This window comes from Perissodus microlepis, chromosome 13 (genome assembly GCF_051167445.1).
Source record: "Perissodus microlepis isolate ML-2025 ecotype Zambia chromosome 13, ASM5116744v1, whole genome shotgun sequence".
In the NCBI taxonomy this organism is placed as follows: Eukaryota; Metazoa; Chordata; class Actinopteri; order Cichliformes; family Cichlidae; genus Perissodus; species Perissodus microlepis.
The window spans coordinates 32,501,802-32,528,365 of NC_140473.1; the positions used below are offsets into that span (position 1 = coordinate 32,501,802).

Here is a 26,564-nt window from a genome sequence, read left to right on the forward strand (position 1 = left end):
TGAGATCCCCAAACATCTTTTGTTTTTTGGAGCGCAGATTCTGTGATTTCAAACTAAACACGCCGTGAGAATCCTCCCACTCACGGTGAGCCCAGCACACAGGTCCAGGTGTCTCCTGAGCCTCAAACACGTGTGACGTCACGAGCTTGCAGTCCTGCTCAGACACGTCAGAGCCGTGACGGCTGCTGCTGATCCAGTCACACACGGAGCCAGATACATGAAAGTAAAAGCGCTGCGGACTCTTTTTTCAATGTACCGCTGATTGCCCCGCCCCCTACTCATAAAGCCCCGCCCCACGATCTCCCCGTGTTGGTGTGGTGGGCGGGGCCGTAGCCACTCTTCTGGCTGTACTTAAAGGCGTCCCCACTGTCTGCGGGTCACCCCGCTCCCCTCGCTCCGTGACCCGGGTACTTTAGCGGAAACATGGCGGTGCCGCTGACCGACCATTTAGAGGCGGAAGCAGATCAGCGTGCGGGGCTCGCGGACGTCGCGGAGATCAAGAAGACTTTGCACTTCACGCTGGTGAAGGACCGGGACGTGGCCACGCCCCGGGACTACTACTTCGCGCTGGCCCATGCCGTCCGGGACCACCTGGTGGGCCGCTGGATCCGAACCCAGCAGTACTACTACGAGTAAGTACACTTTCTGCTTCTTAATTCAGATCAAACTGAGGTTATTGTACTCGGCCCTGAAAATCTTAGAAATATGGTATCTAAGCAGATTCATACTCTGGATGGCATTACCTTGGCCTCCAGTAACGCTGTGAGGAACCTTGGAGTCATTTTTGACCAGGACATGTCCTTCAACGCACATATTAAACAAATATGTAAGACTGCTTTCTTCCATTTGTGCAACATCTCTAAAGTTAGAAATGTCCTGTCTCAGAGTGACGCTGAAAAACTAGTTCATGCATTTATTACTTCCAGGCTGGACGACTGTAATTCATTATTATCAGGATGTCCTAAAAACTCCCTGAAAAGCCTTCAGTTAATCCAAAATGCTGCAGCAAGAGTCCTGACAGGGACTAGAAGGAGAGAGCAGGTTTCTCCTGTTTTGGCTTCCTGTTAAATCCAGAATTCAAAATCCTGCTCCTCACATACAAGGTCTTAAATAATCAGGCCCCATCTTATCTTAATGACCTTGTAGTACCATATCACCCTATTAGAGCACTTCGCTCTCGCTCTGCAGGCCTATTTGTTGTTCCTAGAGTATTTAAAAGTAGAATGGGAGGCAGAGCCTTCAGTTTTCAGGCCCCTCTTCTGTGGAACCAGCTTCCAGTTTGGATTCAGGAGACAGACACTATCTCTACTTTTAAGATTAGGCTTCAAACTTTCCTTTTTGCTAAAGCATATAGTTAGGGCTGGACCAGGTGACCCTGAATCCTCCCTTAGTTATGCTGCAATAGACGTAGGCTGCCGGGGGATTCCCATGATGCATTGAGTTTTTCCTTTCCAGTCACCTTTCTCACTCACTATGTGTTAATAGACCTCTCTGCACTGAATCATACCTGTTATTAATCTCTGTCTCTCTTCCACAGCATGTCTTTATCCTGTCTTCCTTCTCTCACCCCAACCAATCAGAGCAGATGGCCCCGCCCCTCCCTGAGCCTGGTTCTGCCGGAGGTTTCTTCCTGTTAAAAGGGAGTTTTTCCTTCCCACTGTCGCCAAAGTGCTTGCTCATAGGGGGTCATATGACTGTTGGGTTTTTCTCTGTATCTATGAAGCGCCTTGAGGCGACTTTTGTTGTGATTTGGCGCTATATAAATAAAACTGAATTGAATTGAGACCGACCCGAAGGTAGGCACAAGCCCGCGGGCACGAGCCCTGCTTCCGGCTGGAAGGGACCGCACGGTTCCGGTCGTGTTCTGCAAACGTACCCGCAGAGAAATCCCGACCCCACGGTTCCTGGATCCTCGGGAGCCGGGCTTTAATTCGGCTCACGTGTCAACCCGGCACGTTTATCCACGTGTCGACAAAGCCCGCCGCGCTGGGCCGTCGACAGCAGGAGGTCGCATACAGACGTGCTGCCACCCGCATGCAGTCGCGCTCGGCTCGGTCTCTGTACGCCGAGTTTATCCCATCAGCTCAATAATCCCTGACGTCACGTTTTATCTTACTACTGTTACGTTCATCACAACGACATGAAATCGTAATTTTAAGAATGGAGTTCGGCGTGACGTTTCTCTGCCCTTCCTGCAGTGAACTCCTTCATTTACTCTTCTAAAACCTTTTAAAGGATTAAAGTTTAAATGTAGTAATACAGTATGCATTGTGATGCACTTTCCTGTGAAACAAAGTCTGTTTTGTGCGTTCAAAGGTTTTCAGACCAAACTGTATCAGCTGGATTTCATATTTCTCTGATTTTCATGACTCATAAGGAAAGCTGTGGCTTCAGGACACTTTCTGAATCTCTGTTGTTCTCATCAGCTGAAGAACGACGATGTTGACGTCAGTCACATCTGTGTTTCATGTTGGATGTTAACTGTCAGACAGTCAGTGGGAATTTTCCTGCTTTACAATAAAACCAAAGGTGAAGACAAACTGAGAACAGAAAAGAGATGAAGCGTTCACATCTGACACCAAGCAGGAAGTCGTCTTTTTGGCCTTTCTGTCAGATTTCTGTTGTTGGTCGACATGAACGGCCACGTGCGTCCTGCCAGTCCAAGGTCAGGACTGAACCCAGAACACGCCTCCTATTTTCTGTTTCTGTTTGAAAAACATGAGAAAGAAAGTCAGAGCAAAGCGTCTGGCAGGAAACAACGTCCTGTTCGTAATCTGCTTCGGTTCAGAGTTAACGAATCGCTGGTTCAGGTGAACCTTCAGGTGACTTTCTGCTGCTGTGCGTCCTCAGAGGGTTTACTTCCTGTCCCTGGGGCTCTACATGGGCCGAGCGCTGCAGAACACCACCATCGACCTGGGCCTGCAGACCGTCTGCGACGAAGCCATCTACCAGGTAACAGCACACCTGTGTGTCAGTGTGGAGCTGCAGTCGTGTCGAATGTGAACAAGGTGTGAGCCTTTAAACGCTCCCTGCAGAGCTCCACGCGCTGATAACCGCTGTGCTCTGTGTGCAGCTCGGCTTGGACATAGAGGAGCTGGAGGAGGACGCTGGTCTGGGAAACGGTGGGCTGGGACGACTGGCAGGTAACTCCATCAGACAGGTGCGCTGCTCTCTCACTTCTCCAACATCTCAGAAAACCTCGTCTCCACCAAAGAAAAGTCCTCAGTTTGTGTAAAAGTGCAATGGTGATTTTTCGTTTTTATGGGACGATTTTTTTTTTTTTAGTAACAGTAGAAACAATGAGAGGTGGTGGATGTGCCAGATGCTGGTCAATGTGTAAAAATAACTCTGGTGGTGGCTGTGGCGGAGCTTCCACAGAGGTCAGCAGGTGGATGAGAGAAAGGGGAGGCAGGAGGAGCAGAGACCCGAGGCGGCCGCCGGTCCGAGTGTCAGGTGAACTGAACCTCAGGTAAGAAGTTATGACCTGCAGTCTGTCTGGGTCAGATATAAACCAAGTGTAGTTTATTTTCGTTGTGCTGACATTTTACTGCGTGAGCTAGCATGACGGAGTTCCTATACAGCCGTTCGGTTGCTATGATGTTACTGATGTTGAACTTTATTTTATTCATAAGGTTAGTTAGTAGAGTTGCCTACGGCTCCTTAAAAAACGAAATCGTCTTGTATTCAGAGAAAATATTACGCGTTTCGTGTGGAGGTGAGAAGAGACGCAGTTTGTCCCGAACTTCAGCTACAATGAAAAAGACACAAAGCTGGAGTTATTCTGTCGTTACGCTGCAGCTGCCTCTTCTTCTCTCATTCTCCCCCCTCCCTCTCCTGTTGCTACTTCAATCATGAAACTGATCAATGATCAGCTGATCAGCTTTTCTCTCTTGTTTGTTTATCACTTTGCTCCAGAAAGAGGAAACCAGCTGATGTCGCGCTAAACAACAGCAGCAGGTTTGAGCTTGATCAGCTGTTGTTAGAATGTATTTAATATTACTTTCTAGTATCAGCTGATGTTTGCTGGAGCCACAGCTGTAAAGCTGCTGGTCATGATGTCGGTTTGGATATGTGGTGAGAGGGAAACATGAAGATGAAACCAGGAGACGTCCTTACTGAATCATCAGAGCTGAACAGGTGATGGAGAAACAGGTTTACCTTTTAGGTGACATGAATGAGTTGAAGTTATGAACTGTTTCTGAGAGACAAATAACACCAGGATCCTTTTCTATGTAGCTGACAGCTGGTAACTGTGCAGGGGCGGGTCTAGCAAAGTTTTGCCAGGGGGGCAGGTAGGGCATTAACAGGGAGAGGGGGGCACAAAGACATACTTTTCTTTCTTATTCTCATTTAAAATGTCTGTTATTAAATAATTATCTGAATCTTACAACCAAAGTTTTTATCTGACATAAAATGTATAGAAATCATACATATACCAACAAGACTGTACATCACTGTCACAACAGCGTTTGTTTTCATTCAAAGGCTTTATGACTTTAATACCTGGGGGGCCGGTCTCTAGTCAAAGGGCCGTTTTTTTGTCCCAGTCCAGCCCTGGGCACGACACGCAGTGAGTTAATCTGAGAAGGTGCATTAAAAAATAAATGGCCGGGCCAGCGGTGCACATCGCAAATCAGCTCACATAGACACATTAGTTGTGCCGCTTCTTAATGACGGTATCTTAGCAACCCCAACTACCAGATTCAACTTGTAATTGGCTAAAAATAACTTTGTCTACTGGTCAGAGGGACGTTGTTAGCTGGCAGTTTTTTTTCAAGCGATGTTGAAATTTCCACATTCTGACATTTCAAAAGCTTCAGCAGCTGTCGGCTCAGCGCAGCATCAGCACCACGGAAATACACGGATACATCCGAAGACTCGAGACTGATCAAACCAGAAAGCTTTAATGAGCAGCTGGTTTGTCTCACATTAACTGGCTGAGTTAATGCCAGTTAATGTGACATCGAAATGCAGCTGACTGAACTGAAAAGCTCGACTCTGTGGGGTCAAAGTTTGCAGAACTACGAAGCAGCTGGAATCCACAGCTGTGCGTGTTCATGGAGCTGCATGTTCACCTGCTGGACGTCACTACCTGACAGGTTTAACTGTCTTCAGAACATTGCAGAGGCCTTATTGACAGTATTTGGCTCTAATGTCTGTGTGAGCAGATTTTCTCTCACATGAGTCCTCAGGCAGCCTCTGAATGCTGGACACTCGGAGACCTGTGTCTCTGAGTGGGAGACCAGAGATCACATTAACATGTGTGTCCCTGTATTAACAACATGCCATATTGGCCCAGTTTATTTTTCTTATCATTGTTGTGAGGAGACCATAAATAGCATTTGTATTTTCTGTTGTTCAGTTCATTTGCTGTTACGGATAAAAAGTCTTTTTTGTTTCAAAATAGCTGATAACTATTCGCTGACAGCTGCCAACATCTGCAAACAAATATAATCCTATAAAGTTGATCTATATAGTAACTGTTCATATAGAGCGTTATTACATTTATTGCTAATGCAGTCATACGGCACACTGACCTCTGAGGAAATTTTAGAGGCACTCATCATCAGACCCCTGCATTAGAAGAAGAAGGAGGTGTTTGCTGTGGATCAACAGCTTTTAATTTGAAAGGAAAGGTGAGCTTCCTCACCTGCCTGTACGTCCAGGTGGATATATTTGTGCAGAATCGTGCCTTTGAGTCAAACAGCGAGAGAGCGCTGTTTACTCACTATCCAATCACATTACAGCATAAATAAGCTAACGAGCGCGTGTCAGCGCGCCGTCTGTGGCGGTGCGTTCAGGGAACCAAGCAGCTTGTAAAACTAAATCTTTATTTTTTATCTTCTTTTAGTTTAAAAAAAATCATCGTGTTCGATGAAGCTGAGCATCATCATCAGCTCAGAGCTCATTAATATTATTATTGTTGTTATTTTGGTTTTGAGTTGCTTGTTCGAGGCCGGGCGTGACCGCCCAGGCAGGCGTGACCGCCCAGGCGTGACCGCCCAGGCGTGACCGCCCAGGTGTCTCGTGGGCGATGGTTTCTCTATGGATCCGTCTGTTCGCGTCAGAATCTGTTTCTGCTGCTGTTTTTATTTCCTTCACCACAGAAACATGAACCTGATGTTTTGTACACAGAAAGCTTCATCCTCGACTCATTTTCTGCTTGTTTGCTTTTAAACGAGATTTTCGTCGTCAAAATTGCCTTGTTAACATTTTTTCTTTCATCTGATGATTTAACATTTACTTTAATTACTTTTGGATATTTTTGCATCTTTACATTGAAAAATAAAAATCTCTTTATTTCAGTCATTGTAAGAAATGCTGACATTAACATTTTCAGATGTTTTTGAAACAAACAGCAGAACTGATAAATGAAGAAAAACAACCTGACAAATAAAACAAATAATATTTAATTCAAGTTGTAACAGGCCTTCAGACACAAAGTTCCAGTGATAAACTCGACACAATCACACAAAAATATTAAAAACTCCACGCCACCACTCTTTAAAAGCATCGGTTGCCGTGGCGACCCTGCGTGCTGTGACGCGAGCGCGGCTGTGGGAGGAATGCTAACAGAAGGAGGAATGACGTGTCGAGGTCATGCGAGGACAAAACGAGCCGCGGCGGTGCGGCTGTCGTGGAGTGCAGAGAGTAATCTGAGTACTTCCTGTCTGTCCTCACTGTGCGACGGGGTGAGCTGTGCCCAGGAAATCACTGAAAGAGAAGACAAAGAGCAGCGTGAGCGCGGCTTCGCGGCTCACCGTGACATCACCGCGAGCTGATCCTACCTGAGGATGTTTGGCAGCTCCGGGCTCCTGTAGATGAACTTGTGCTTGTAGGCGAGCGCGGCGGGGAAGGGCACGAACTGAACCTTGTGACCGCTCAGGCTCTTCGACTGCGACGCCAGCGAGTAGAGCTGCAGGGAGAGGGCGAGGAGGCGGGTTAGTCTCAGTTGCTTCTTCTACTGCAGGAAAAACGGCGTGCTGCGTCCGGTCTACACCGTCACAGCGCGGCTCTACAGATCGGTCACACAGAAACTCGTGCCTCTCTCTCCCGTCTTCGACGCCACCCGCCCCTCCCTGAGCCTGGCTCTTCCTGCTCCCACCCTCGCCTATGCGCCTGCTCACAGGGTCGTCTGGTTGTTGGCTCCTCTCTGTATGATCGTTGGCTCTATGAAAAGCGCCCTGTTGTGATTTGGCGTTACATAAATGCTGCCGGAGCAGATCCGTCCACATCAGAACGTTCTTTAAAAACATGAAACGTTCTGGTTTCTATTAACGTGACAATACAGCAGAAATCTGTCCAATGTTTTCGTTTTAGCTTCAGTTCTACCGAGTTAACGATAAAAACCCTGAAAACCATAAACTTCACACCCGAGCCTCAACTCTCGCGTACCGGTCCATGCCGTGGGGGTTGGGGGCCGCTGTCTTAAAGAATAAGACTTGTTCTTGACGGATTTCTTTAGATTGGTGGAGATGTTTCGGTCACACCTTCTTACCTTCTTACCGAGGTGGAAAGGAACCACGCTGTCGTCCTCGGCGTGGAGGATGAGCACGGGACAGGAGATGTGGTTCATGCTGCAGACACACAAACATTCAGGGACATTAAACGCCTCTGCTGCATTCAGGGACTGCAGTTCTTCTAACAGCCACTAGGTGCTGCTGTTTAGGTTATGTGTGTGTGAATCACCAGATATTCACACACACATAACGAGCTAATATTTCCTGATTAGTCTGCAGGGTCGAAGGTCAGCAGCTGTAATGAAAGTCTGTTCTCTGACGCTGCACGAGCAGATCCAGGATCAGCGTCTAAAAACAATCAAGCTCCATCCGTCAAACCTGCTCGGGTCATAAAAGTGAAAAATCTGCACGACTGAAAACATAAAATCAACGATTCGGTTTAAACTTCACGAGAAACTCGAAATGTTCCTCGGACAATTTAACATCAACTCCAAAATTGTCCAAAGACGGTAAAAACGTTGGAAACTCCAACGTTTCCTGTTCCACCCACTCAGGAATTTACTTTAATATCAGGAGTCCTCCCGTTTCCTCCGAACCCCGAGAACAAGTAAACGCTCAGAGGAGGCGCTCTGCACGCTGATTCAGGTCAAACAGCCGCATGCTTTTTAAAAACGACGTAGCGAGCTGCTGACGAGCAGCCGGGCGCCGCTCGAAAACACGTTTCACGTGGGAGGAGCTTTGATGAGGTACATACTTCTCATCGCTGGTGAAGCGGATGTTGTTGGCAGTGATGGCGTCCAGGAAGAACCAATCAAAGCCGGGCAGGTACCGGTACACCTGAAACACACACACGCACTGTGAGACACACCTGCAGGAGCTGTGTGCGTCTGTGTGTGTGTGTCTGTGTGTGTTACCATGGAGAAGGGGTGACTCTTGGCCTCCTCTCTGATGTTGGTGAAAGGAGACTCTAAGATGAGCGCGTCAGGAGGACTTCCTGTGAAATGATGTCATCATTAGTACCTGACGCTGCGTTTCCCACAATCCTCGGCTGCTGAGACGCTCCAATTAAACCCAGAAATAAACTCCTGGGAGTTTTAGTTAATGTCGTTCTCAGTCTGCTGTTTTGCTATTTTTAATCCACACAGTGCTGTGCAAAAGTCTTGAGCCAGCCCTCATTTCACACACACTAAAGAGAGAAATGTGTGTGTCTGTGTGTGTGTGTGTGTGTGTGTACCTCTGTCACACAGCCGTCTGACCACATTGGTTGCCACTCTGAAAGAAAAGAAACTCGGATTAAATCGGAATCCTTGGCTCTGCTTCAGCCTCGTTGCTGCTGATCGACCTCTGGGACTGAAACTTGCAGTTCCTCTAACGTCCTGCTGCAGTGACCCCCCCCGCACACCCCCACACAGCTAATTTCCACTTTCGATGCCTGAATGTTGGGAGAAGGCTTTCGGAAGTCGTGAGTAAAGCTGGAAAGGTGTGGCAGGAATGATTCAAAGCCTCACTAAGACACCACCCATCCAACATCCACCCACACCCTCTGCATTAGACACACGCTGAGCCGTGACCGTTTTCTCCTTTCCTGTTCTCATGTGGGCGGGTCTTACAGCACTGCCACCCTATTAGTGAGTCACCTTTAAAGGGGCGGTCAGTAAGTGGTGTGAGTGCAAAGGAAACAGGTACACAGGTGTGTTGTTACCCTGTTCCCAGAGAGTGTCCCCAGATGTAAAGAGGCAGCGTTTTGTCTGTCCGCCGCTTCAGCCAATCATAAATAAAGAGAGCGTCTGATGTCATCCCGCTCTCTGATGGCGAGCCTTCTGAATCGCCCCAACCTGTGCGCACACACACACACACACACACACACAGGTCACACAGGTGTGCCAGCTGTGTTTGTCCGCCTGCTGTACTCGGCTTGTTTCTCACCTCTGTAATCAAACGTGACCACGTGGTAGCCTAACGAGCTGAGGACCTGAAGGAAAACAGGCAGACACAGTCAGTACAGCATCCCTCCGTCCACAGCCAATAAGATCAAAGAGATCGAAAGCTGGAGAGCGTTTCACAGACGCCAAAAGAAAACAGTGACAAACAGGAAGTCCACAAACTCTCAGCTGATTAAACCACGCCCCCAAACATGCGTGTGTCTCAGAAAATGTGACCCTGATCTGACCCAGACCCTTTAAAGGGTCTGGGTCAGATCGGGGTCAGAGGTCGAGGAGTTCCCGATGAGAGTTCTGTGGTTTCTGGAAGTTTCCAAACAGCAGACGAGTGTTCACCTTGTACAGCTGCACTCTGTGGTCTCCTCCTCTGTAGAGAGACACGAGGTCAAAGGTCAAACTCTACATTTAAATCAATGACAAAGGTGTGCGTGTGTGCCTGCTGGTAGGGCCGGGACGGGGGGTTCACCTGGTCCCTGCGTTTCCGTGGAGATAGAGGATAACGGGGTGGGAGGAGCTAAACTTGGACTCGTACCAGTCGCCTTTCTTCCCCTGAGCTTCTCTCCACATCTGAGCAGGAACCGTGTGCCTGAAACAAACAAACATGTAAACAAACAAGCACGCTGGGATCGATCAGTCGATCGATCAGTCCAGCACGCGTGTCAGGAAACACCTGAACCCAGTGTCTGTCTGTGTGTGTCTGTGAGTGTGTCTCTGTGTCTGTGTGTGTGTGTGTGTGTGTGTAGCAAAGTGTTTCTGAGCAGCGTACCAGGGGCACGAAGAAAAGTTGTCGTACCATAGGCACGAGGAGTGTGTGTGTGTGTGTCTGTGAGTGTCTGTGTCTGTGAGTGTCTGTGTGTGTGTGTGTGTCTGTGTGTCTGTGTGCGTGAGTGTCTGTGTGCCTGTGTGTCTGTGTCTGTGAATGTGTCTGTGAGTGTGTCTGTGTGTGTGTCTGTGTGTGTGTGTGTCTGTGTGTGTGTCTGTGTGTGTGTGTCTGTGTGCGTGAGTGTCTGTGTGTCTGTGTCTGTGTGTGTGTCTGTGAGTGTGTCTCTGTGTGTGTGTGTGTGTGTGTGTCTGTGTGTGTGTCTGTGAGTGTGTCTCTGTGTCTGTGTCTGTGTGTGTGTCTGTGTGTGTGTGTGAGTGTGTCTCTGTGTGTGTCTGTGTCTGTGAGTGTGTCTCTGTGTGTGTGTGTGTGTCTGTGTGTCTGTGTGTGTCTGTGAGTGTGTCTCTGTGTGTCTGTCTGTGTGTGTCTGTGAGTGTGTCTCTGTTTGTGTGTGTGTCTGTGAGTGTGTCTGTGTGTCTCTGTGTGTGTGTCTGTGTGTGTGTGTCTGTGTCTGTGACTGTGTGTGTGTGTGTGTGTGTGTCTGTGTCTGTGAGTGTGTCTGTGTGTGTCTGTGTGTGTGTGTGTCTGTGTCTGTGTGTGTCTGTGTGTGTGTGTCTGTGTCTGTGTGTGTGTCTGTGTGTGTTTGTCTGTGTGTGTGTGTGTGTGTGTGTTACCAGACTCCGATCTTCAGCCCGCTCTCAGGTTCCAGGTAGAAGTTGTGTGTGTGGTTCAATCCCTGGTCCAGAGGTCGCTTCAGGTCGATGAAGTACGGCATCCTCACTGAGGGGGAGGAGGTCAAAGGTCACATACTGATCACATGACTGCTCACTGACACACAGGGTGCCTCGCCAGTCACAGTGCTTCCTGTCATCATTACATGTTAACGGTAATTAGCCCCTCCCTCTGCTGTGTGGGTTCCACCTGAGCCTCGCTGCTAGTTTTAGCCCCCCCCATCACCGCGAGGAAACCCTTTTCATAGTCGAGCTGCACCTTCACATCCTTCCTTTTAAGGAGAAACGTGGGCGTGGCACTTTGTCTTCTGCAGTGCACCTGTGCAGGTGACGTGGACAGACCGATGTCTGTGACAATCACCGGACCAACACTTTGCTTTCTAAACTTCACTGAGTCAGACGGACTGTTTGATGCCGTCTGATTGGACGACGAACGCTCTTTAACCGAGACTAGTCATTCACTCAGGTAAGAGAAGCCCAGGAGCTCTCGTGACAGCGGGGAGGAAGAACTCCCTTTAACAGGAAGAGACCTCGACCAGAGCAGGACCAGGGAGGGGCAGGCGGCCGGGGTCTGAAATGATTCATCGAGGTTTCTTTTACTGCGTGTTAATGAAAGGTTTTAATAAATAAAGGAGCGCCTGCTCACACAGATGCTCCGATTGGCCGATTCGGGACACGCTGACTCACCGAAGTTGAGGAAGACGAGTTTGGCCTGGATGGACGGACACAGCTTGATGATGAAGGGAATGGAGACGTAGACGAGCAGCAGCCACAACACCACCCTCTTCAGCTTCCCCACCAGACCCAACCTGAGCACAGACATTCAAAATAACTTTATTTAAACCCCGCCTACTCGCTGGGACACACAAAAACAGCACAACATCCTGAATGACCCACACGTGACAAGTTCAGCGTGACACGTGTGACAGGCGTGCAGATCGTCTGACACGTCAAATGTTGACATTCAGTTTGTGACAGAAACACAAACCTGATTGTTTGGTTTGAACTTTCTGTACATTTATTTTTATTGTGACTTTTACTCCTCAGCTGACATTAAATATACATTTCACTGTATTATTATATGACCGGTCATTTTAACAACACAGTAATTAATAGAAAGTTTCTGTGGAGTTTATGTCGCGTCCACCCGTCGACCCGACACAGGACTGACTTTATTACATTTTTATTCATTAATCTGCATCTGACAACGATCGAGCTGCCAAAGACACGAGACATGAATAAACCCTGGAAACTGCAAGACACACAACTCTGAAAATAACGCACACAACATGTGCGAGCAACGCATGCTCACGTCCACCGTTTAAATAAAGTTTATTCAAGTTTGGAAGCAGCCGCTTTCTCCCAGGACTCGAACCAGGACAACATGTGAAGGTGACATCTGAGCCCTGTGTGTGTGTGTGTGTGTGTGTGTGTGTGTGTGTGTGTGTGTGTGTGTGTGTGTGTGTGTGTGTGTGTGTGTGTGTAAGCTGATCAGCTGTATTGGTATTGCTGCTGTAACAGGACGCTGCAGCTGCAGACCTGAATTATTCATTGATGAGTGAGAGTCTGCAGACCTTCAGCTGTCCTGAGAGCAGCATGTTTGCACGCACACACGTGCACGCACACACACGCACAGCTTCTTGTCTGATCGTGGCTGTAATGATGAACATAAGCAGGAAATCAATGTTTTTATCTACAAACAGCTTCTAAAGCCCCGCCTCTTTAACGTGGACCTCCTCCTCACCACAGCTGGATCCTCGTGTTCGTGGCGAGCTGGACTCCCACTGTAACGCCTGCAGTACTGCTGACTCGTGATAATAAAACGCTGCTACGTGTTTCACAGTGACTCCCTTAAAAGTGTGTCAGAGGTCAAAGGTCACCTGTGTTTGAGGTCGAGACGCTGACTCGGCGTCAGGAGAACTTCTTCTTTCACAAGCTGATTCTGCAGGAAGTGATGACACATGGACTCAAACCCGTGACCCACAGCTTTAACACACGTTAGCAGCAGCAAGGTCACTTCCTGTCGGCGTCTGAGCTCAGACGGTGGATCCCGTGTCACTTCCTCTTCTTCACGTGACAGGTGCCATATTAGCACTCGCCTGTGCGTGAGGTCGGTCAGATGCGGCGGCAGCGCTCGCTTTCAACGTGACCAAGCACTGACCACGAGGCCGTCGGCGCTTCATCGCTTTAACGAGCCGCCGCCGCGTGTATGAAAATACGCTGTACAGGTGTGTGACGGTCACCGTGGAGATAAAGTGTGTCTGCGTAAGCAAACCAATCAGAAAACAGTTCAACGTGTTTTTAATGTTTGTTTTAAAACTATTGACCTTAAAACAGCTGAAAATCATTTTACAGAACAAATGATGACAAAAATATTTTAACATCATTTATCGTCCAAATATTTAAACGTGTCGGATTTTTCTGCCCTGTAAAGTCAATAAAATGCTGACAGATGTGTGACAAAGATCTGAGCTCACGTCATTTGTTCAAAGGTTTCAATGTGACCAAACAGCCCAAAACGACAGCGTCAACGTCCCAGGATGCACTGGGCCTGACCTGTGCTTCAGGTGACCTCCTGCTGGCGTGCGAGCTGCAGAGATCTAATCAGGATTAAACCAAAGAAGAAGAGTGGACCTGACAGGCCGAGCTGGGGTTAAACGGGGTCTGGCATTCTTCGTGTATTAAAGATCAGAAAAGAGTCGCTTTGTTTTTTTGGAGTATTTTCTTTAAATTCCTTCATTAAAGGACGGCTGTGAAGGCGGAGCCTGAGAGCCTTCTTCAGCCCCAGCTGTGATGTGCTGCTGGACCTACGAAGCTCTGAGCCGTGAGCTGTGACCGAACACTCAACAATAAAGTCAGGATGAAGGCCGACCTGATGACGAAGCTCTCACAGGAAGTGTCGGCGTCATCCTGATAGAGAGAACGTCAGAATCACAGCAGCTTCATGTTTGTTTGTCTCTCAGTGAAGCTGCTGTAACTGCTGACTTCCTGTGGCTGTAACCAGAGATGACTCAGTTAAACTAAACGTGATGATGATGATGTTGCGACAGCGTGAGTGTGTCAGCTGTGGCAGGTAAATATCTTTGGCATCTCGATGTAAAGTTTCCTGCTGCAGTAAACAAAGAGCAGCTTCAGAGCTTTGAACGAGGCGCTGCTTTATTCAGTCCGACCTGCAGCTTCCAGTCTGACCAGCTCGCCGGCCTCGGTGAAACCAGTCGGACCAGAAATGCCGCCCCACAATCAGATCTAGCACGAGGGTCAAAATCCCAGCCGATGAGGAAATAGCTGACAACCCCGCTCTGATCACTCAGACGGGACACTTTTGGTCTCCTCTGTGACGTTTTTTTAATAAGCTGTTTATTCAACTCAGTTTTTAAGCATTTTCTATAAAATGTTCTTATTCGAGGTGTAATTTTTAACTTTCCATTTTACTGTTGTTTCTTCTTATTTCTGTTTTACATGTGAGCTGCTTATCATTATGTATTTGTACCTTTATCGCTGTTGAATGTCTCACTCTCTTGTTCAGCACTGATTATTCTTAAATGAATAAACTTGAGTAGAAAAGCAGTAAAAACAAATATTTTTTCTATGAAACTGAATTCACTTCACATCACACTGATTTTCATCTAAATAACGCGATGCTTCAGCATCACAAGCACCTGTCCCGCCTCTCACCTCCGGAACGGTTTGGCCATGCTCCGGTCCGCTCCCGGGCCCTGCCGGCCGCCTGCTGCGGGCCCCGCCGCTTCTCTGCCGGTGCGCTGCTTCAGGTCCGGGTCGCTGTCCAGCAGAGTGCCGGTGGTCCCGCTGTCATGCTCCGCTGTCTGCGAGTTGGTCCGCTTACGCATGCCTGGAAACGTGATTGAAAGCGGATGTTAACCGGAGGATACCCCCGTCGTCGGCGGGGAGGAGGCCGCTGCTGTGCGGGTGACGGAGCGCTGAGAGCCGGTGAGCACGGAGCCGAGTCCCCACTGTGCCTGCGCCGAGATCCGCAGAGAGCAGCTGATCTGAAGCAGATCTGCCGCAGCCAACCGCAGCGCAGGTAACACAACCACGTGGGCGCACAGTGACGCGTCCACGGCCTCCGGGGAGCGTCGGAGCAACGACAATCAAAACAAAACCGGTTTATGAGGATTAAAGAAAGAATGAAGAAAAAGGAAGCGCACGGGGCCTTCAGGGGCAGCTCGGAAAGTCAAGAAACGCCCAGAACGACGTGACCAAAGTGAAGCGTGAGAAGCTGTGATCTCTGTCTCTGTGTTGGAATATTTAAGCAGCTTCTATCGTGATTTATTCATTGTATTTAATTCCAATACACACCACACACCCAAAAATCACAAATTAAAACATTTATGAATCGACATCAGGACACTGAGTATCAAATAAGTCCCAGAAAGAGAAGCCACCACAAAGATCAAGTAATTTCCTGATAAGCAGCTGGAGTGATGTGTATTTGATTGGAAGCGTGGATGAAACCCACGATCACCACAGAAGTTTTGACTTATTTTTGAGGGATTTTGCTGCAGAGAGCTCGTTTTTCCGGTGGAACTTGAACGCAGTATTAACAGTGACGCTAACCCAAGAAGAAGCGGCGGAAAGTGCGTTAAAGGCGGCTTTATGAACTCACACAGAGCCAGTGAGTCCGGCTCGTCCGTTCCCCGTTGTCAGAGGCTCCTGTCGGGCTGACGGCTTTATTTTTAGCCTCTGCGCTTACCGGAAGTCACGCTACGGGATAGAGCTGAGATCTGACGGTCAATGACGGCTTTTCCGCCCACGGCGACACCAGCACTAGCACGGCTCTCTCTCACCTCTGAGTTGGGCTCAAATGAAGCCGCTTCACCGCATCTCCGACTCTTCCCGAGCTTTTAGGAATCGCAGCTGCCCGCTTCGTGTCGCGGAGTCTGAGGTTTGACCCAACGCGGCTTCCGGAGCTGCGCCTGGAACGGTCACGTGATCAAAACATTGTTTTTACCGCGAACGTGAGCCGCCCGGTGAAGTAGGAGCGCGTCGCTGCCCAACGGAGCGATTCGCCGGGATTCTGCTCGGTGTGCTCGTTTTTGAGGTGCCACGATGTTCTGCGAAAAAGCCATCGAGCTGATCAGAGAGCTGCACCGCATGAGCGACGGACAGCTGCCCGCGTTTAACGTGAGTGATCCCGGCGAAAACCCAGGGCTTCACCCGGTTTTCAGAGGCAGCGGACTCCATTCACAAACCTGATATTTTAACCTGCTGCCCAGAGCAGAATAATCGGTCTGTGAGGCATCGCAAACACATCCTCAGTCAGTGCAGACACAGGACTAAACTTCGGCTCAGGTCGGATGATTCAAATACTGACCAACAGACCAATGAGGGGAATTTAAGAAAACGGACTCTGAAAAGTGTTGGACAGAATTACGCGCGTCTTAGAGATCTCATCTAAACATGTTTACACATAACAAGCACTGCATTACATGTCGGCTGTTTTAACGACACCGATGTGCAGCCAGCAGCACACAGTTAATATCTAGTTATGTTGGGCTCTTCGTGGTGAATCATTTCCTGCATATGCTGAATTATCAAAGTGCTGTCAAACTCGTGTGTAGAGTAATAACAAGTCAGTGGTGCTTTGTGGAGGTCTGTGCCTCCACCAGGAGCTGCTCCATCAGGTCACTGAGCCTCACTCACAACTGGTTTGGTTTCTGCGTTTCAGGAGGATGGACTGCGACAGGTGCTGCAGGAGATGGAGGCGCTTTACGAGCAGAACCAGAGTGACGTGTGAGTCCACAGCAGGCTGATCTGTCCAGGTTTCCTCAGGGTTCCCAGGGTCTGAGGGTTTGGATCCAGGTTTCTGTTAACCTGACCATGACCAGATTACACTGCCCGTGACCCCGCTCCTCCCTCTCATAGCAGGTTTTAAAACCCATGAAATCCGTATCAAATAAACAGGAAGCCATGTGAAGCTTTGGGCCTCAGTTTCAGTTTAAAATAATGATACTGGGTCCAAAACCACCTACAGTTAATGTTACAATAAAAGTAATAAATAATACTAAATGCAATGAAAGTTTTATCTCATGAATTAAATAAAATTGTATTTATACAGCAACAAATTTCCAACAACAGTTGCCTCAGGTAAAGGTAAAGACCCTACAGTAACACTGAGAAACCCCAACAGTCAGCCTTCGATCAGCCACTTTGGCAACAGTGGAGAGAAAAAACTCCCTTTCAACAGGAAGAAACCTCCAGCAGAACCAGGCTCAGGGAGGCTGAGGAGTGTGATTCTCCTGAAGCTGGAGCACATCCTCCAGACCTCCTTCTAAAAAGGAGGAACACCACCTGAGTGCTGGTTCAGAGTGTCATGAAGGCCCCGCCCACCCCAAACTGCTCAGCGGGACCCCGTCCAGCATCCTCTCTGGCACCTGAGTGTCGCACAGACAGGTGCGACTGACAGCATCACTGATCGGCTGATGTTCGTGTGTTTCAGGAACGAGGCGAAGAGCGAAGGTCGCGCCGAGCTGATTCCCTCCATCAAACTGCGCCACTGCTGCCTGCTGAGGAACCAGCGCTGCGTCACCGCCTACCTGTAACCACACCTGCAGTCATGTGACCACCTCTCTCTGCCTCACCTTTCTCCTCAATGACCTTTGCTGATCTTTGTCGCAGGTACGACCGGCTGCTGAGGATCAGAGCGCTGCGCTGGGAGTACGGTAGCGTGCTGCCCGCCAATGTTCGCTTCCACATGTGTGCAGAGGAGGTGAGTGTGACATCACTTCCTGTGTTTTCTCTCAGGTGATGCTGATGCTCTGTTGCTCTTTTTTATTGGCTGTTGTAAACTTTCACTTTAAAAGCCTGAGTAATTCACTTCAGGGGGGGCTTTTATTGTGAAAGAGGCAGCAGAGCGTACTGTAGCTCTTCAGTGTGTGTGTCTGTGTGTGACAAATCAGCTGACAGGTGTGTGTGTGTGTGTGTGTGTGACAAATCAGCTGACAGGTGTGTGTGTTTTAGCTGCAGTGGTTCAGTCAGTATAAGAAGTCTCTGGCCTCCTTCATGCGCTCTCTGGGGGGCGATGAGGGTCTGGACATCACGCAGGACATGAAGCCTCCAAAGAGCCTCTACATCGAGGTGAGACATTTGACCTTTGACCTTTAGCTGCAGCATGACCTCGTAGCACTGACTCCGACATCTGTCTTTGTTTTTCAGGTGAGGTGTCTGAAGGACCACGGTGAGTTTGAGATTGACGACGGCACGGTGATCCTGCTGAAGAAGAACAGCCAGGTGAGGACGGGATGCCACTCTTCTTCTACTGTTTAAAAACATGTGAAATGTTTCAAGTTGTCATGGTAACGTCTCCTCTGTCCTCAGCACTTCCTGCCGCGGTGGAAATGTGAGCAGCTGATTCGTCAGGGCGTCCTGGAGCATGTGGTGTCCTGATGATGCAGATGTTTCAGCAGCTGGAAAACACCTGCACTCACCTTTATTCTGGGCTCTTCTTCTGATGTGATAATAAATTGTTTTTTTCAAGCTCCGCCTACTTTATTTAAAAGCTCAGTGAAGCTGGAGGATGAACACTAACTTCTTTCCACTGTATAAAAGTTAACGTGAGGGTTCCTGATGGTTAGAGACAAATGCAATCGCATGGCAGGATGCTGTAAACGGACCAGACTTCAGCCAGGAGAACAACTGAGATAATCCATCCACAATACCAGGTTAGTCATTAATGTACTGCTGCATGGGCTGGGCTGCAGTTACATCAGAAGGGTTTAAAAACAGAGATCGACAGTGATCACTGATTAAACAGAACAAGATACAAAACATTTAAACATGTTAAAAACACAACAGCCTTAATAAACTAGTTTGGACCCAGAGTTCATACGCCATCACTTAAAGACCGGATTAGACAGGCGTGTGCCATCACGGACACTTCAGAGTGGGCGGAGCCCTATTCCCTCCAGAGCGTCTCAGATTCAACAAGGTGAAAGTTTTCCTCAGACTCTGGTCCGTGTGGATATGACATCATCATGACATTGGCCAGTGAGTGTACGTCAGCACAGGTGTGAAGCGTTACCTGTAAACCTGTAATCATACTTTGAAATCAAATAAAATGTTGATGTTCAGGTTCAGCTGATCGAGTTTATCACTGCGGTTATTGGCTGCAGACGCTCGGCGTCGCCGGGACGTCTGATTAAAAAGATAAAGGTAAGATGACATAAAGATAAAAGACAGCAGAGCTCTGAAGCTTTAAAGCTGTGACCGTCGCGTCCTCGTGGCTTTCTCCCACTCCAAACATCGGCCGGCGCTCCTCACAGCTCACACCGGACCTGAGCAATTCAATTTTATTTATATAGCATATAGCGCCAAATCACAACAAGTCGCCTCAAGGCGCTCAGGCGGCCGGTTCTGGCCCCCGAGCTGCATGTTTGACACCGCAGACTTTCAATGTTGATCGTTTGAGACTAACAATGAAAACCAGCGATTTGCTGTGTAACTCCTACAACATGATGTGTGACAGGAAGTGAATCAGCTGGAGGAGGCGGAGTCACAGAGACATTAAAACTTTATTTCAATGACGCAAAAATAAAAAAAAGTTTCATTATAAACAAAGATAATACTGACACACCGAACGTGTGTGTGCTCCACACATCCACCTGCTCCACACAGGGCACAGGTGAGGCCCCGCCCCCTCCTGCTGGGGCCTTCTGCTCTGCGTTGGCATGGTTATGTGGCGAGCGATGCAGGGACGATGTCCCTCAGCAGCTTGTTGAGTGCGCCGACCTTCTCCTCCAGCAGGAAGTTCTTCTTCTCGGCGCGTTTCTGCCGCTGCTCGGTGACCTGCAGCGCCTTCATCAGCTGCGAGTTCTCCACGTACAGGTCCTTCAGCAGTGCGCTCAACTTGGCGTTCCTCGCCAGCTGTGGGGAAAACGGCAACGGGTCAAAGTTCGACCGGACGTTTGTGGATGGCGGAGAAGCGGCGCCAACGCTCACCTGCTCTTTAAGCTGCTCCACCTTTTCCTGCAGGAGCAGACGGACCGCCTTCAGTTTGGTTTCCACGTCCTCCGCCCTCTGCTGCAGCGCCGCCATTGCCTTCTCGTACTGATCCTGAACGCCACACACACACAGGAAGTGACAGCTGTAATGCAGTGAGAGGGACGGCCCGTCGCTGCTGCGAGCGGCGGTCATCATCATTCTCCTCATACAAGGGTAACCTCTGACCTCTGACCCACCTGCTTCGTGCTGATCTGAGAGCTGCTCTTCTGCTCCTGCTGCCTCAGCTCCTCCTCCAGCTGCAGACTCCTCCTCTGCTCCTCCACCAGCCGGGCCTGCAGCACCTCCGCCCGCTCCCTGCAGCTGTTGTCCTCCTGCTGCTGTCGCAGGTGCTGCGCCTGCGCCATGCTGAGGGCAGCGTCTGCTCGCACCGCCTGCACAGACGACAGTTTTAAACATGGCCACCGATCAGACATCCAGAGCTTTAGTGACCAATTGTTTTTATCCTTGCAGCATCCAAATACTCACACGGCGTGTATGTGTGTGCCTTTAAGGACGTACACCGTGTCTGCGATGAACAACAGCGAGCGTGTCAGCGTTCTGAAGCGTTTCTGATGTTATGATGGCGTCGACTGACCCGACCACCATCAGTTTATTTTTATATTTTTAATGAAGTGTAACTAACATTTCACTCTCAACCTGAAAACTGTTCAGACATCCTTGAAAATAAATATGGCGTGGTACACCCCACGCCCCCGTGAGCCTCCGATCATCTGCAGATTTGTGTGTGCAGCGGTGGGCGGAGCTTTACTTCACGTCACAGTTTGATGAAGGACTCCAGCAGCTGTTTCTTTCATTCTACCTGAGCTCAGTGAGTCGGTAATGGCTCCGCCTCTTTGTGTTTAACACTGGGCTGAATGAGCGCGTCACTTGGTGTTCGCTCGCTCTGCGGTAGAGTATCACTTCCTGTTCCTGCTCAAACACAGTGGTGTTTCTGAGTAGCTTATTTGCTTAGCAATTTAATTAACAACTTTTAAATACATTCTTCTTTCATAGTATAATCTTCACGTGCTTCATCCGAAGCACACTTTCTGTGTACTCACTACCTAATTTATAGCCAAAGTATTCACTCACTGTCTGTACTGTTTCGCTAGCTTAGCTTAGCTCGTAGCCGACTCGTTAGCACCATGGCTACTTCACCTGTCCCTCCTGCACTTTCTTGCTCATTGTGTCAGATGTTTAGTTACTCCTCGGCCTCCTTTAGCAGTAATGATATCTGTAACAAATGTAGCATATTTGCAGCTCTGGAGGCCAGGATTACTGAATTGGAGACTCGGCTTCGCACCCTTCATTCACCCGTAGCTAGCCAGGCCCCTGTAGCTGGTGCAGCCGAAGATAGCGTAGGCCCCGCTAGCTGTTCCCCGGCAGACCCCAAGCAGCTGGGGAAAGAGGGCGGCTGGGTCACGGTGAGGAGGAAGCATAGTCCTAAACAGAAGCCCCAGGTACACCACCAACCCGTTCATGTGTCTAACCGTTTTTCCCCACTCGGTGACACACCCGCCGGGGGTCAAACTCTGGTAATTGGTGATTCTGTTCTCAGACATGTGAAGCTAGAGACACCGGCAACCATAGTCAATTGTCTTCCAGGGGCCAGAGCAGGCGACATTGAAGGAAATTTAAAACTGCTGGCTAAGGGTAAACGTAAATTCAGTAAAATCATAATTCACGTCGGCAGTAATGACACCCGGTTACGCCAATCGGAGGTCACTAAAATCAATATTGAATCGATGTGTAACTTTGCCAAAACAATGTGGGACTCTGTAGTTTTCTCTGGTCCCCTCCCCAATCAGACCAGGAGTGACATGTTTAGCCGCATGTTCTCCTTAAATTGCTGGCTGTCTGAGTGGTGTCCCAGAAACGATGTGGGCTTCATAGATAATTGGCAAACCTTCTGGAGGAAACCTGGTCTTGTTAGGAGAGACGGCATCCATCCCACTTTGGATGGAGCAGCTCTCATTTCTAGAAATATGGACAAATTTATTAAACCCCCCAAAATATGACTATCCAGAGTTGGGACCAGGAAGCAGAGTTGCAGTCTTACACGCCTCTCTGCAGCTTCTCTCCTCCTGCTACCCCCCCAAAAACCCATCTCCATAGAGACTGTGTCAGCTTCCAAAAAGACAAAAAACAAACTAAAAACCAGCAACAAACAACTTAAACATAAACAATCACAAAGAAAGAACAGTACAGTATCCACATCTGAACCAAAGAGTAAAACAGTGAAATGTGGATTATTAAATATTAGGTCTCTCTCCTCCAAGTCTCTGTTAGTACATGACTTAATAATTGATCAACAAATCGATTTACTCTGCCTTACAGAAACCTGGTTGCAGCAGGATGATTATGTTAGTTTAAATGAATCAACACCCCCGAGTCATTCTAACTACCAGAAACCTCGAAGCACAGGCCAGAACTTCTTCACAAATAAAATTTTAATCATTAGAGAAAAAATTACCAATAATCATCCCACAGATGTAATATTATCTACAGCTACTCTTAGTACCATTGATGTTAAGTTAGACTCTTTTTCTCCAATTGATCTTTCTGAGTTAACTTCAATAATTACTTCCTCCAAACCATCAACGTGTCTTTTAGACCCCATTCCTACAAAACTGCTCAAAGAAGTCCTGCCATTAATTAATGCTTCAATCTTAAATATGATCAACCTATCTCTAATAATCGGCTATGTACCACGGGCCTTCAAGCTGGCTGTAGTTAAACCTTTACTTAAAAAGCATCTCTAGACCCAGCAGTCTTAGCTAATTATAGGCCAATCTCCAACCTTCCTTTCATATCAAACATCCTTGAAAGAGTAGTTGTCAAACAGCTAACAGATCATCTGCAGAGGAATGGTTTATTTGAAGAGTTTCAGTCAGGTTTCAGAGCTCATCACAGCACAGAAACAGCTTTAGTGAAGGTTACAAATGATCTTCTTATGGCCTCTGACAGTGGACTCATCTCTGTGCTTGTCCTGCTAGACCTCAGTGCAGCGTTCGATACTGTCGACCATAATATCCTATTAGAGCGATTAGAACATGCTGTAGGTATTACAGGTACTGCGCTGCAGTGGTTTGTATCATATCTATCTAATAGACTCCAATTTGTACATGTAAATGGAGAGTCCTCTTCACACACTGAGGTTAATTATGGAGTTCCACAGGGTTCAGTGCTAGGACCAGTTCTGTTTACATTATACATGCTTCCCTTAGGCAGCATCATTAGAAGACATAGCATACATTTACACTGCTATGCTGATGACACCCAGCTCTATCTGTCCATGAAGCCAGATAACACACACCAATGAGTTAAACTGCAGGAATGTCTTAAAGACATAAAGACCTGGATGGCCGCTAACTTTCTGCTTCTTAATTCAGATAAAACTGAGGTTATTGTACTCGGCCCTGAAAATCTTAGAAATATGGTATCTAAGCAGATTCTTACTCTGGATGGCATTACCTTGGTCTCCAGTAACGCTGTGAGGAACCTTGGAGTCATTTGTGACCAGGACATGTCCTTCAACGCACATATTAAACAAATATGTAAGACTGCTTTCTTCCATTTGTGCAACATCTCTAAAGTTAGAAATATCCTGTCTCAGAGTGACGCTGAAAAACTAGTTCATGCATTTATTACTTCCAGGCTGGACGACTGTAATTCATTATTATCAGGAAGTCCTAAAAACTCCCTGAAAAGCCTTCAGTTAATCCACCCCAACCACCCCTTCCTTCTCTCAGCCCAACCAATCACAGCAGATGGCCCCGCCCCTCCCTGAGCCTGGTTCTGCTGGAGGTTTCTTCCTGTTAAAAGGGAGTTTTTCCTTCCCACTGTCGCCAAAGTGCTGCTCATAGGGGGTCATATGATTGTTGGGTTTTTCTCTGTACCTATGAAGCGCCTTGAGGCGACTTTTGTTGTGATTTGGCGCTTTATAAATAAATTGAATTGAATTGAATTATACTGCAGGCCTGGTTTTAGTCGCAAACGTTTCCATGATGACGAAGCATTGAAAGAATTTGTACGGAAACAAATTGGTTTCAAAACAGTCAAAGACTCGCTGCAGCCCTGGTTCCTGTTGATAAAACTCTTTTATCTGATTGGACCCCCCTGCAGTCCTGATCCGGGGCACAGACCTGGTCCTGGGCCTGGATCCGGGCCTCCTCCGCCTCACTCAGTCTGCTCTTCAGCTCCTTCTGCTCCTCGCTCAGTTTGTGGACCTTCACATTTTCCACCTGCAGCTCCGAGAGCTGAGCAAACATCGACCAATCAGCTTTAAGAATCTTGAGCAGACCCCGCCCCCCAGCTGCACCTGGACAGTACCTGGTGTTGGAGCTCCTGGTTCTGGACTCTCAGTTTGCAGGTCTCTTCCTGCAGAGTGACAGAGGCCTGCTCCTCCTGCTCCTGCAGCGCCTGTCGGAGCTCCTCCTTCTCCCTCATCAGCTTCCTGACACCGGCCTCCAACTCCTCCACCTGAAACAGGAAGCAGCCAATCAGAATGATGGGGCCGCAGTCCAGTCATAGTCAACGTGGCAATGTCAGAGGTGGCGGTCTCACCCTGCTCTGAGCCTCCTGCAACTTCCTCTGTAGCTCCGTCGCATCCTGGGCGTGGCTGAGTTTCTCCTGACTAATGGCGGCAAGCTGAGAGCGAAGGAGCTCCGCCTCCGACTCCAGAGACAGCACGCTCTGCTGCAGCTTCTCCACCTGAAGAAAAAAAGGCTCTGATCATGTGACACAGACTGAGGCTTAAAGCTAGCTAACACTAACGTCCACTCGACGACCTTGTCCAAACGCCTTCACGCATGGCTGAAAGAGCAGAGCGTGACGCGGCCTGACCTTTGACCCCGAGGGTTAAACCTGTCCTGCGTTAAAGCTGCAGGTGTTGATGTTCACATTTAATGTCTGCGATATCGACCTTTGTATTTCGCTCATCGGCGTCTCTCAGCAGTTTGGCCTTGTCCTCCTCCACCCATTGCAGCTTCAGAGTCACGGCGCTGAGCTCCGCCTCCAGCACTGGCTGGCGCTCCAGCTAAGAATAAAGCACAGCGAGGTGAGTGTCCTTGTTGACCTCATTAACAGCTCTGAGCTGGGATCCTGCACAGTTTTAATTCAGAACCTCCTACCTTCTCCTTGGAGGTGCTAAGCTCCGCCTCCAGCAGCTGTTTCTCCTGTGTCCAGGACGCCTGCAGTTGCAGCTTCTCCCGCTCGTGCTGCAGCGCTGCGTCCTGCAGCCGCCGCACCTGAAACAGCAGAAACCGTTCATCCGTCAGAGCTCACGGCAGATACACTCGTCGCCACGTTCTCGACCCATCCCGTTCACACACTGGGGTCTCCGCGCTGCCGTAGCGGAGTGACGACACCTCGCCACCGGTAAAATCTAAAGTGAAACGAGTGAAGAAAAAACAAAAGCGACAAGTGTGAGCATCATCGACGCTCAGCTTACCGTCACATGCTCCTCCTCCTGCTCCTTAGAAACCGTCGCTAGGCGCTCGTGCAGCATACAGACTGATTCCTGGTCTCCACGGAGACGGGTGCTGAGCTCAGCGTTGTCGGTGCTCAGCTGCAGGTTCCTGCTGCTCAGATCCAGAACCTCCTCACGATATCTGGAGTTCTGCACACATCATCATCAATCATAATCTGGATTTCTAAAACCTGAACCAGACATATCCTGGTTTGGAGAATCAGAAGCAGTGTAATCGGATTACATTTAAAGTATTAAACCATGAGCGACACAGACATAAACGTGTTTGTGCAGCGTGTTTGTAAAATCAAGAGAAATCTGAGTCTGGTGCAGACGGGTCACAAACACCTCGGCTTAAATCAGCAGATATTTCAGTGGAGTTTGGTCAGCGCTCACCTCTCTGTGCAGCCTTTCTTCTTCTTCTCTGCTTCTCTCGTGTTCTCTCGCCATCTCCTCCAGTTTCCTCCTGCAGGAGGAGAAGACGGCGTCATGTGGCTCTGCAGCATTAAATTTAACATTGAAGGGCGACAACATTAGAAGGATGTCGATCCTGCGCTGAGACCAGAGGAGAGTAAACCGGGTCAAGCTATCTCAGGTTTACGCTGAGCTCCTGACTCATCACGGCCCATCGTCACATTTAGCCAATCAGATGACAGCAGGTTCTGCCTGTTCTCACCTGCTCAGAAACAACCACCTGCCTGCACACCTGCGCAGCCACAGGCGTGAGCTGCAGCTGGAGCAGCGGCGCTCACCTCTTCTTGGCAACCTCGTCCTCCATCTTGTGGACTTCCTGCTGCAGGGCGCCGAGTCTCTCCTGGAGCGCTGCGTTCTCTGATCGGACCTCCTCCAGCTGAGTCCTGCGGCCCAAAACACAGAATCAGAACCGCGCTCTGCACCTCAGACAAACGCAGCGTCGTGACTGGACAGCAGCTCAGCCAGCGCTGTGAACACGCGCTATATTCATACAAGCGATGGTGCACAAACTGAAACACGCTGTGGTCGGAGGAGGCGGCTCAGAAACCAGAGGAAGCCGTTATTAATATCTTCAGCTCAGCACCTGCACAGGTGGGCACCATCGCTGCAGCCAGCAGTGGGCGAGGCTTCGTCTGGTTTCACAAACCGAGAGCACAGAGGCTCCACACGTCA

The 26,564-nt window shown here is 48.8% G+C and overlaps 4 protein-coding genes across 11 annotated transcripts in view; 2 read left to right on the plus strand and 2 right to left on the minus strand.

Annotated features, from left to right (window-relative positions):
* Window positions 1–38: 38 nt before the first annotated feature.
* On the plus strand, window positions 39–10,002 carry pygb (phosphorylase, glycogen; brain). The gene is made up of 3 exons (XM_084947695.1): window positions 39–632; window positions 2,851–2,952; window positions 3,074–10,002. Exons 1-3 carry the CDS (start codon window positions 424–426, stop codon window positions 3,087–3,089), a joined length of 327 nt encoding a protein of 108 aa, XP_084803821.1. The 5' UTR covers window positions 39–423; the 3' UTR covers window positions 3,090–10,002.
* abhd12 (abhydrolase domain containing 12, lysophospholipase) lies at window positions 6,395–15,858 on the minus strand. Of its 2 annotated transcripts, none has more exons than XM_084947693.1 (14): window positions 15,757–15,858; window positions 14,627–14,801; window positions 11,639–11,760; window positions 10,895–11,000; window positions 9,867–9,986; window positions 9,737–9,767; window positions 9,387–9,432; window positions 9,163–9,295; window positions 8,695–8,732; window positions 8,375–8,454; window positions 8,215–8,297; window positions 7,499–7,577; window positions 6,789–6,916; window positions 6,395–6,714 (listed from the first exon to the last, which is right to left on the minus strand). In XM_084947693.1, the coding sequence occupies exons 2-14, from the start codon at window positions 14,797–14,799 to the stop codon at window positions 6,678–6,680; spliced, it is 1,176 nt and encodes a 391-aa protein (XP_084803819.1). In that variant the 5' UTR covers window positions 14,800–14,801; window positions 15,757–15,858; the 3' UTR covers window positions 6,395–6,677. The 2 variants fall into 2 exon arrangements, with proteins under 2 accessions (XP_084803819.1, XP_084803818.1); XM_084947692.1 differs by lacking the exon at window positions 15,757–15,858 and adding an exon at window positions 15,576–15,687.
* Window positions 15,859–15,971: 113 nt separating this feature from the next.
* Window positions 15,972–18,445, plus strand: gins1 (GINS complex subunit 1 (Psf1 homolog)). The gene is made up of 7 exons (XM_084947694.1): window positions 15,972–16,093; window positions 16,638–16,702; window positions 17,409–17,507; window positions 17,588–17,678; window positions 17,930–18,046; window positions 18,125–18,199; window positions 18,287–18,445. Exons 1-7 carry the CDS (start codon window positions 16,019–16,021, stop codon window positions 18,353–18,355), a joined length of 591 nt encoding a protein of 196 aa, XP_084803820.1. The 5' UTR covers window positions 15,972–16,018; the 3' UTR covers window positions 18,356–18,445.
* Window positions 18,446–19,460: 1,015 nt separating this feature from the next.
* ninl (ninein-like) overlaps window positions 19,461–26,564 on the minus strand; it is a 31,610-nt gene continuing 24,506 nt past the window's right edge. For 6 of the 7 annotated variants that reach the window (XM_084947691.1, XM_084947685.1, XM_084947689.1 and 3 more), the window contains 11 exons: window positions 26,171–26,275; window positions 25,815–25,884; window positions 25,401–25,568; window positions 25,081–25,197; window positions 24,873–24,986; window positions 24,515–24,661; window positions 24,281–24,430; window positions 24,094–24,207; window positions 20,146–20,340; window positions 19,907–20,020; window positions 19,461–19,831 (listed from right to left, as the gene is read on the minus strand). In XM_084947691.1, the coding sequence (XP_084803817.1) occupies window positions 19,640–19,831; window positions 19,907–20,020; window positions 20,146–20,340; window positions 24,094–24,207; window positions 24,281–24,430; window positions 24,515–24,661; window positions 24,873–24,986; window positions 25,081–25,197; window positions 25,401–25,568; window positions 25,815–25,884; window positions 26,171–26,275 (1,486 nt within the window). In that variant the 3' untranslated portion in view covers window positions 19,461–19,639. The remainder of the gene's footprint in view (window positions 19,832–19,906; window positions 20,021–20,145; window positions 20,341–24,093; window positions 24,208–24,280; window positions 24,431–24,514; window positions 24,662–24,872; window positions 24,987–25,080; window positions 25,198–25,400; window positions 25,569–25,814; window positions 25,885–26,170; window positions 26,276–26,564) is intronic. The other variant, XM_084947686.1, reaches the window with a different exon arrangement.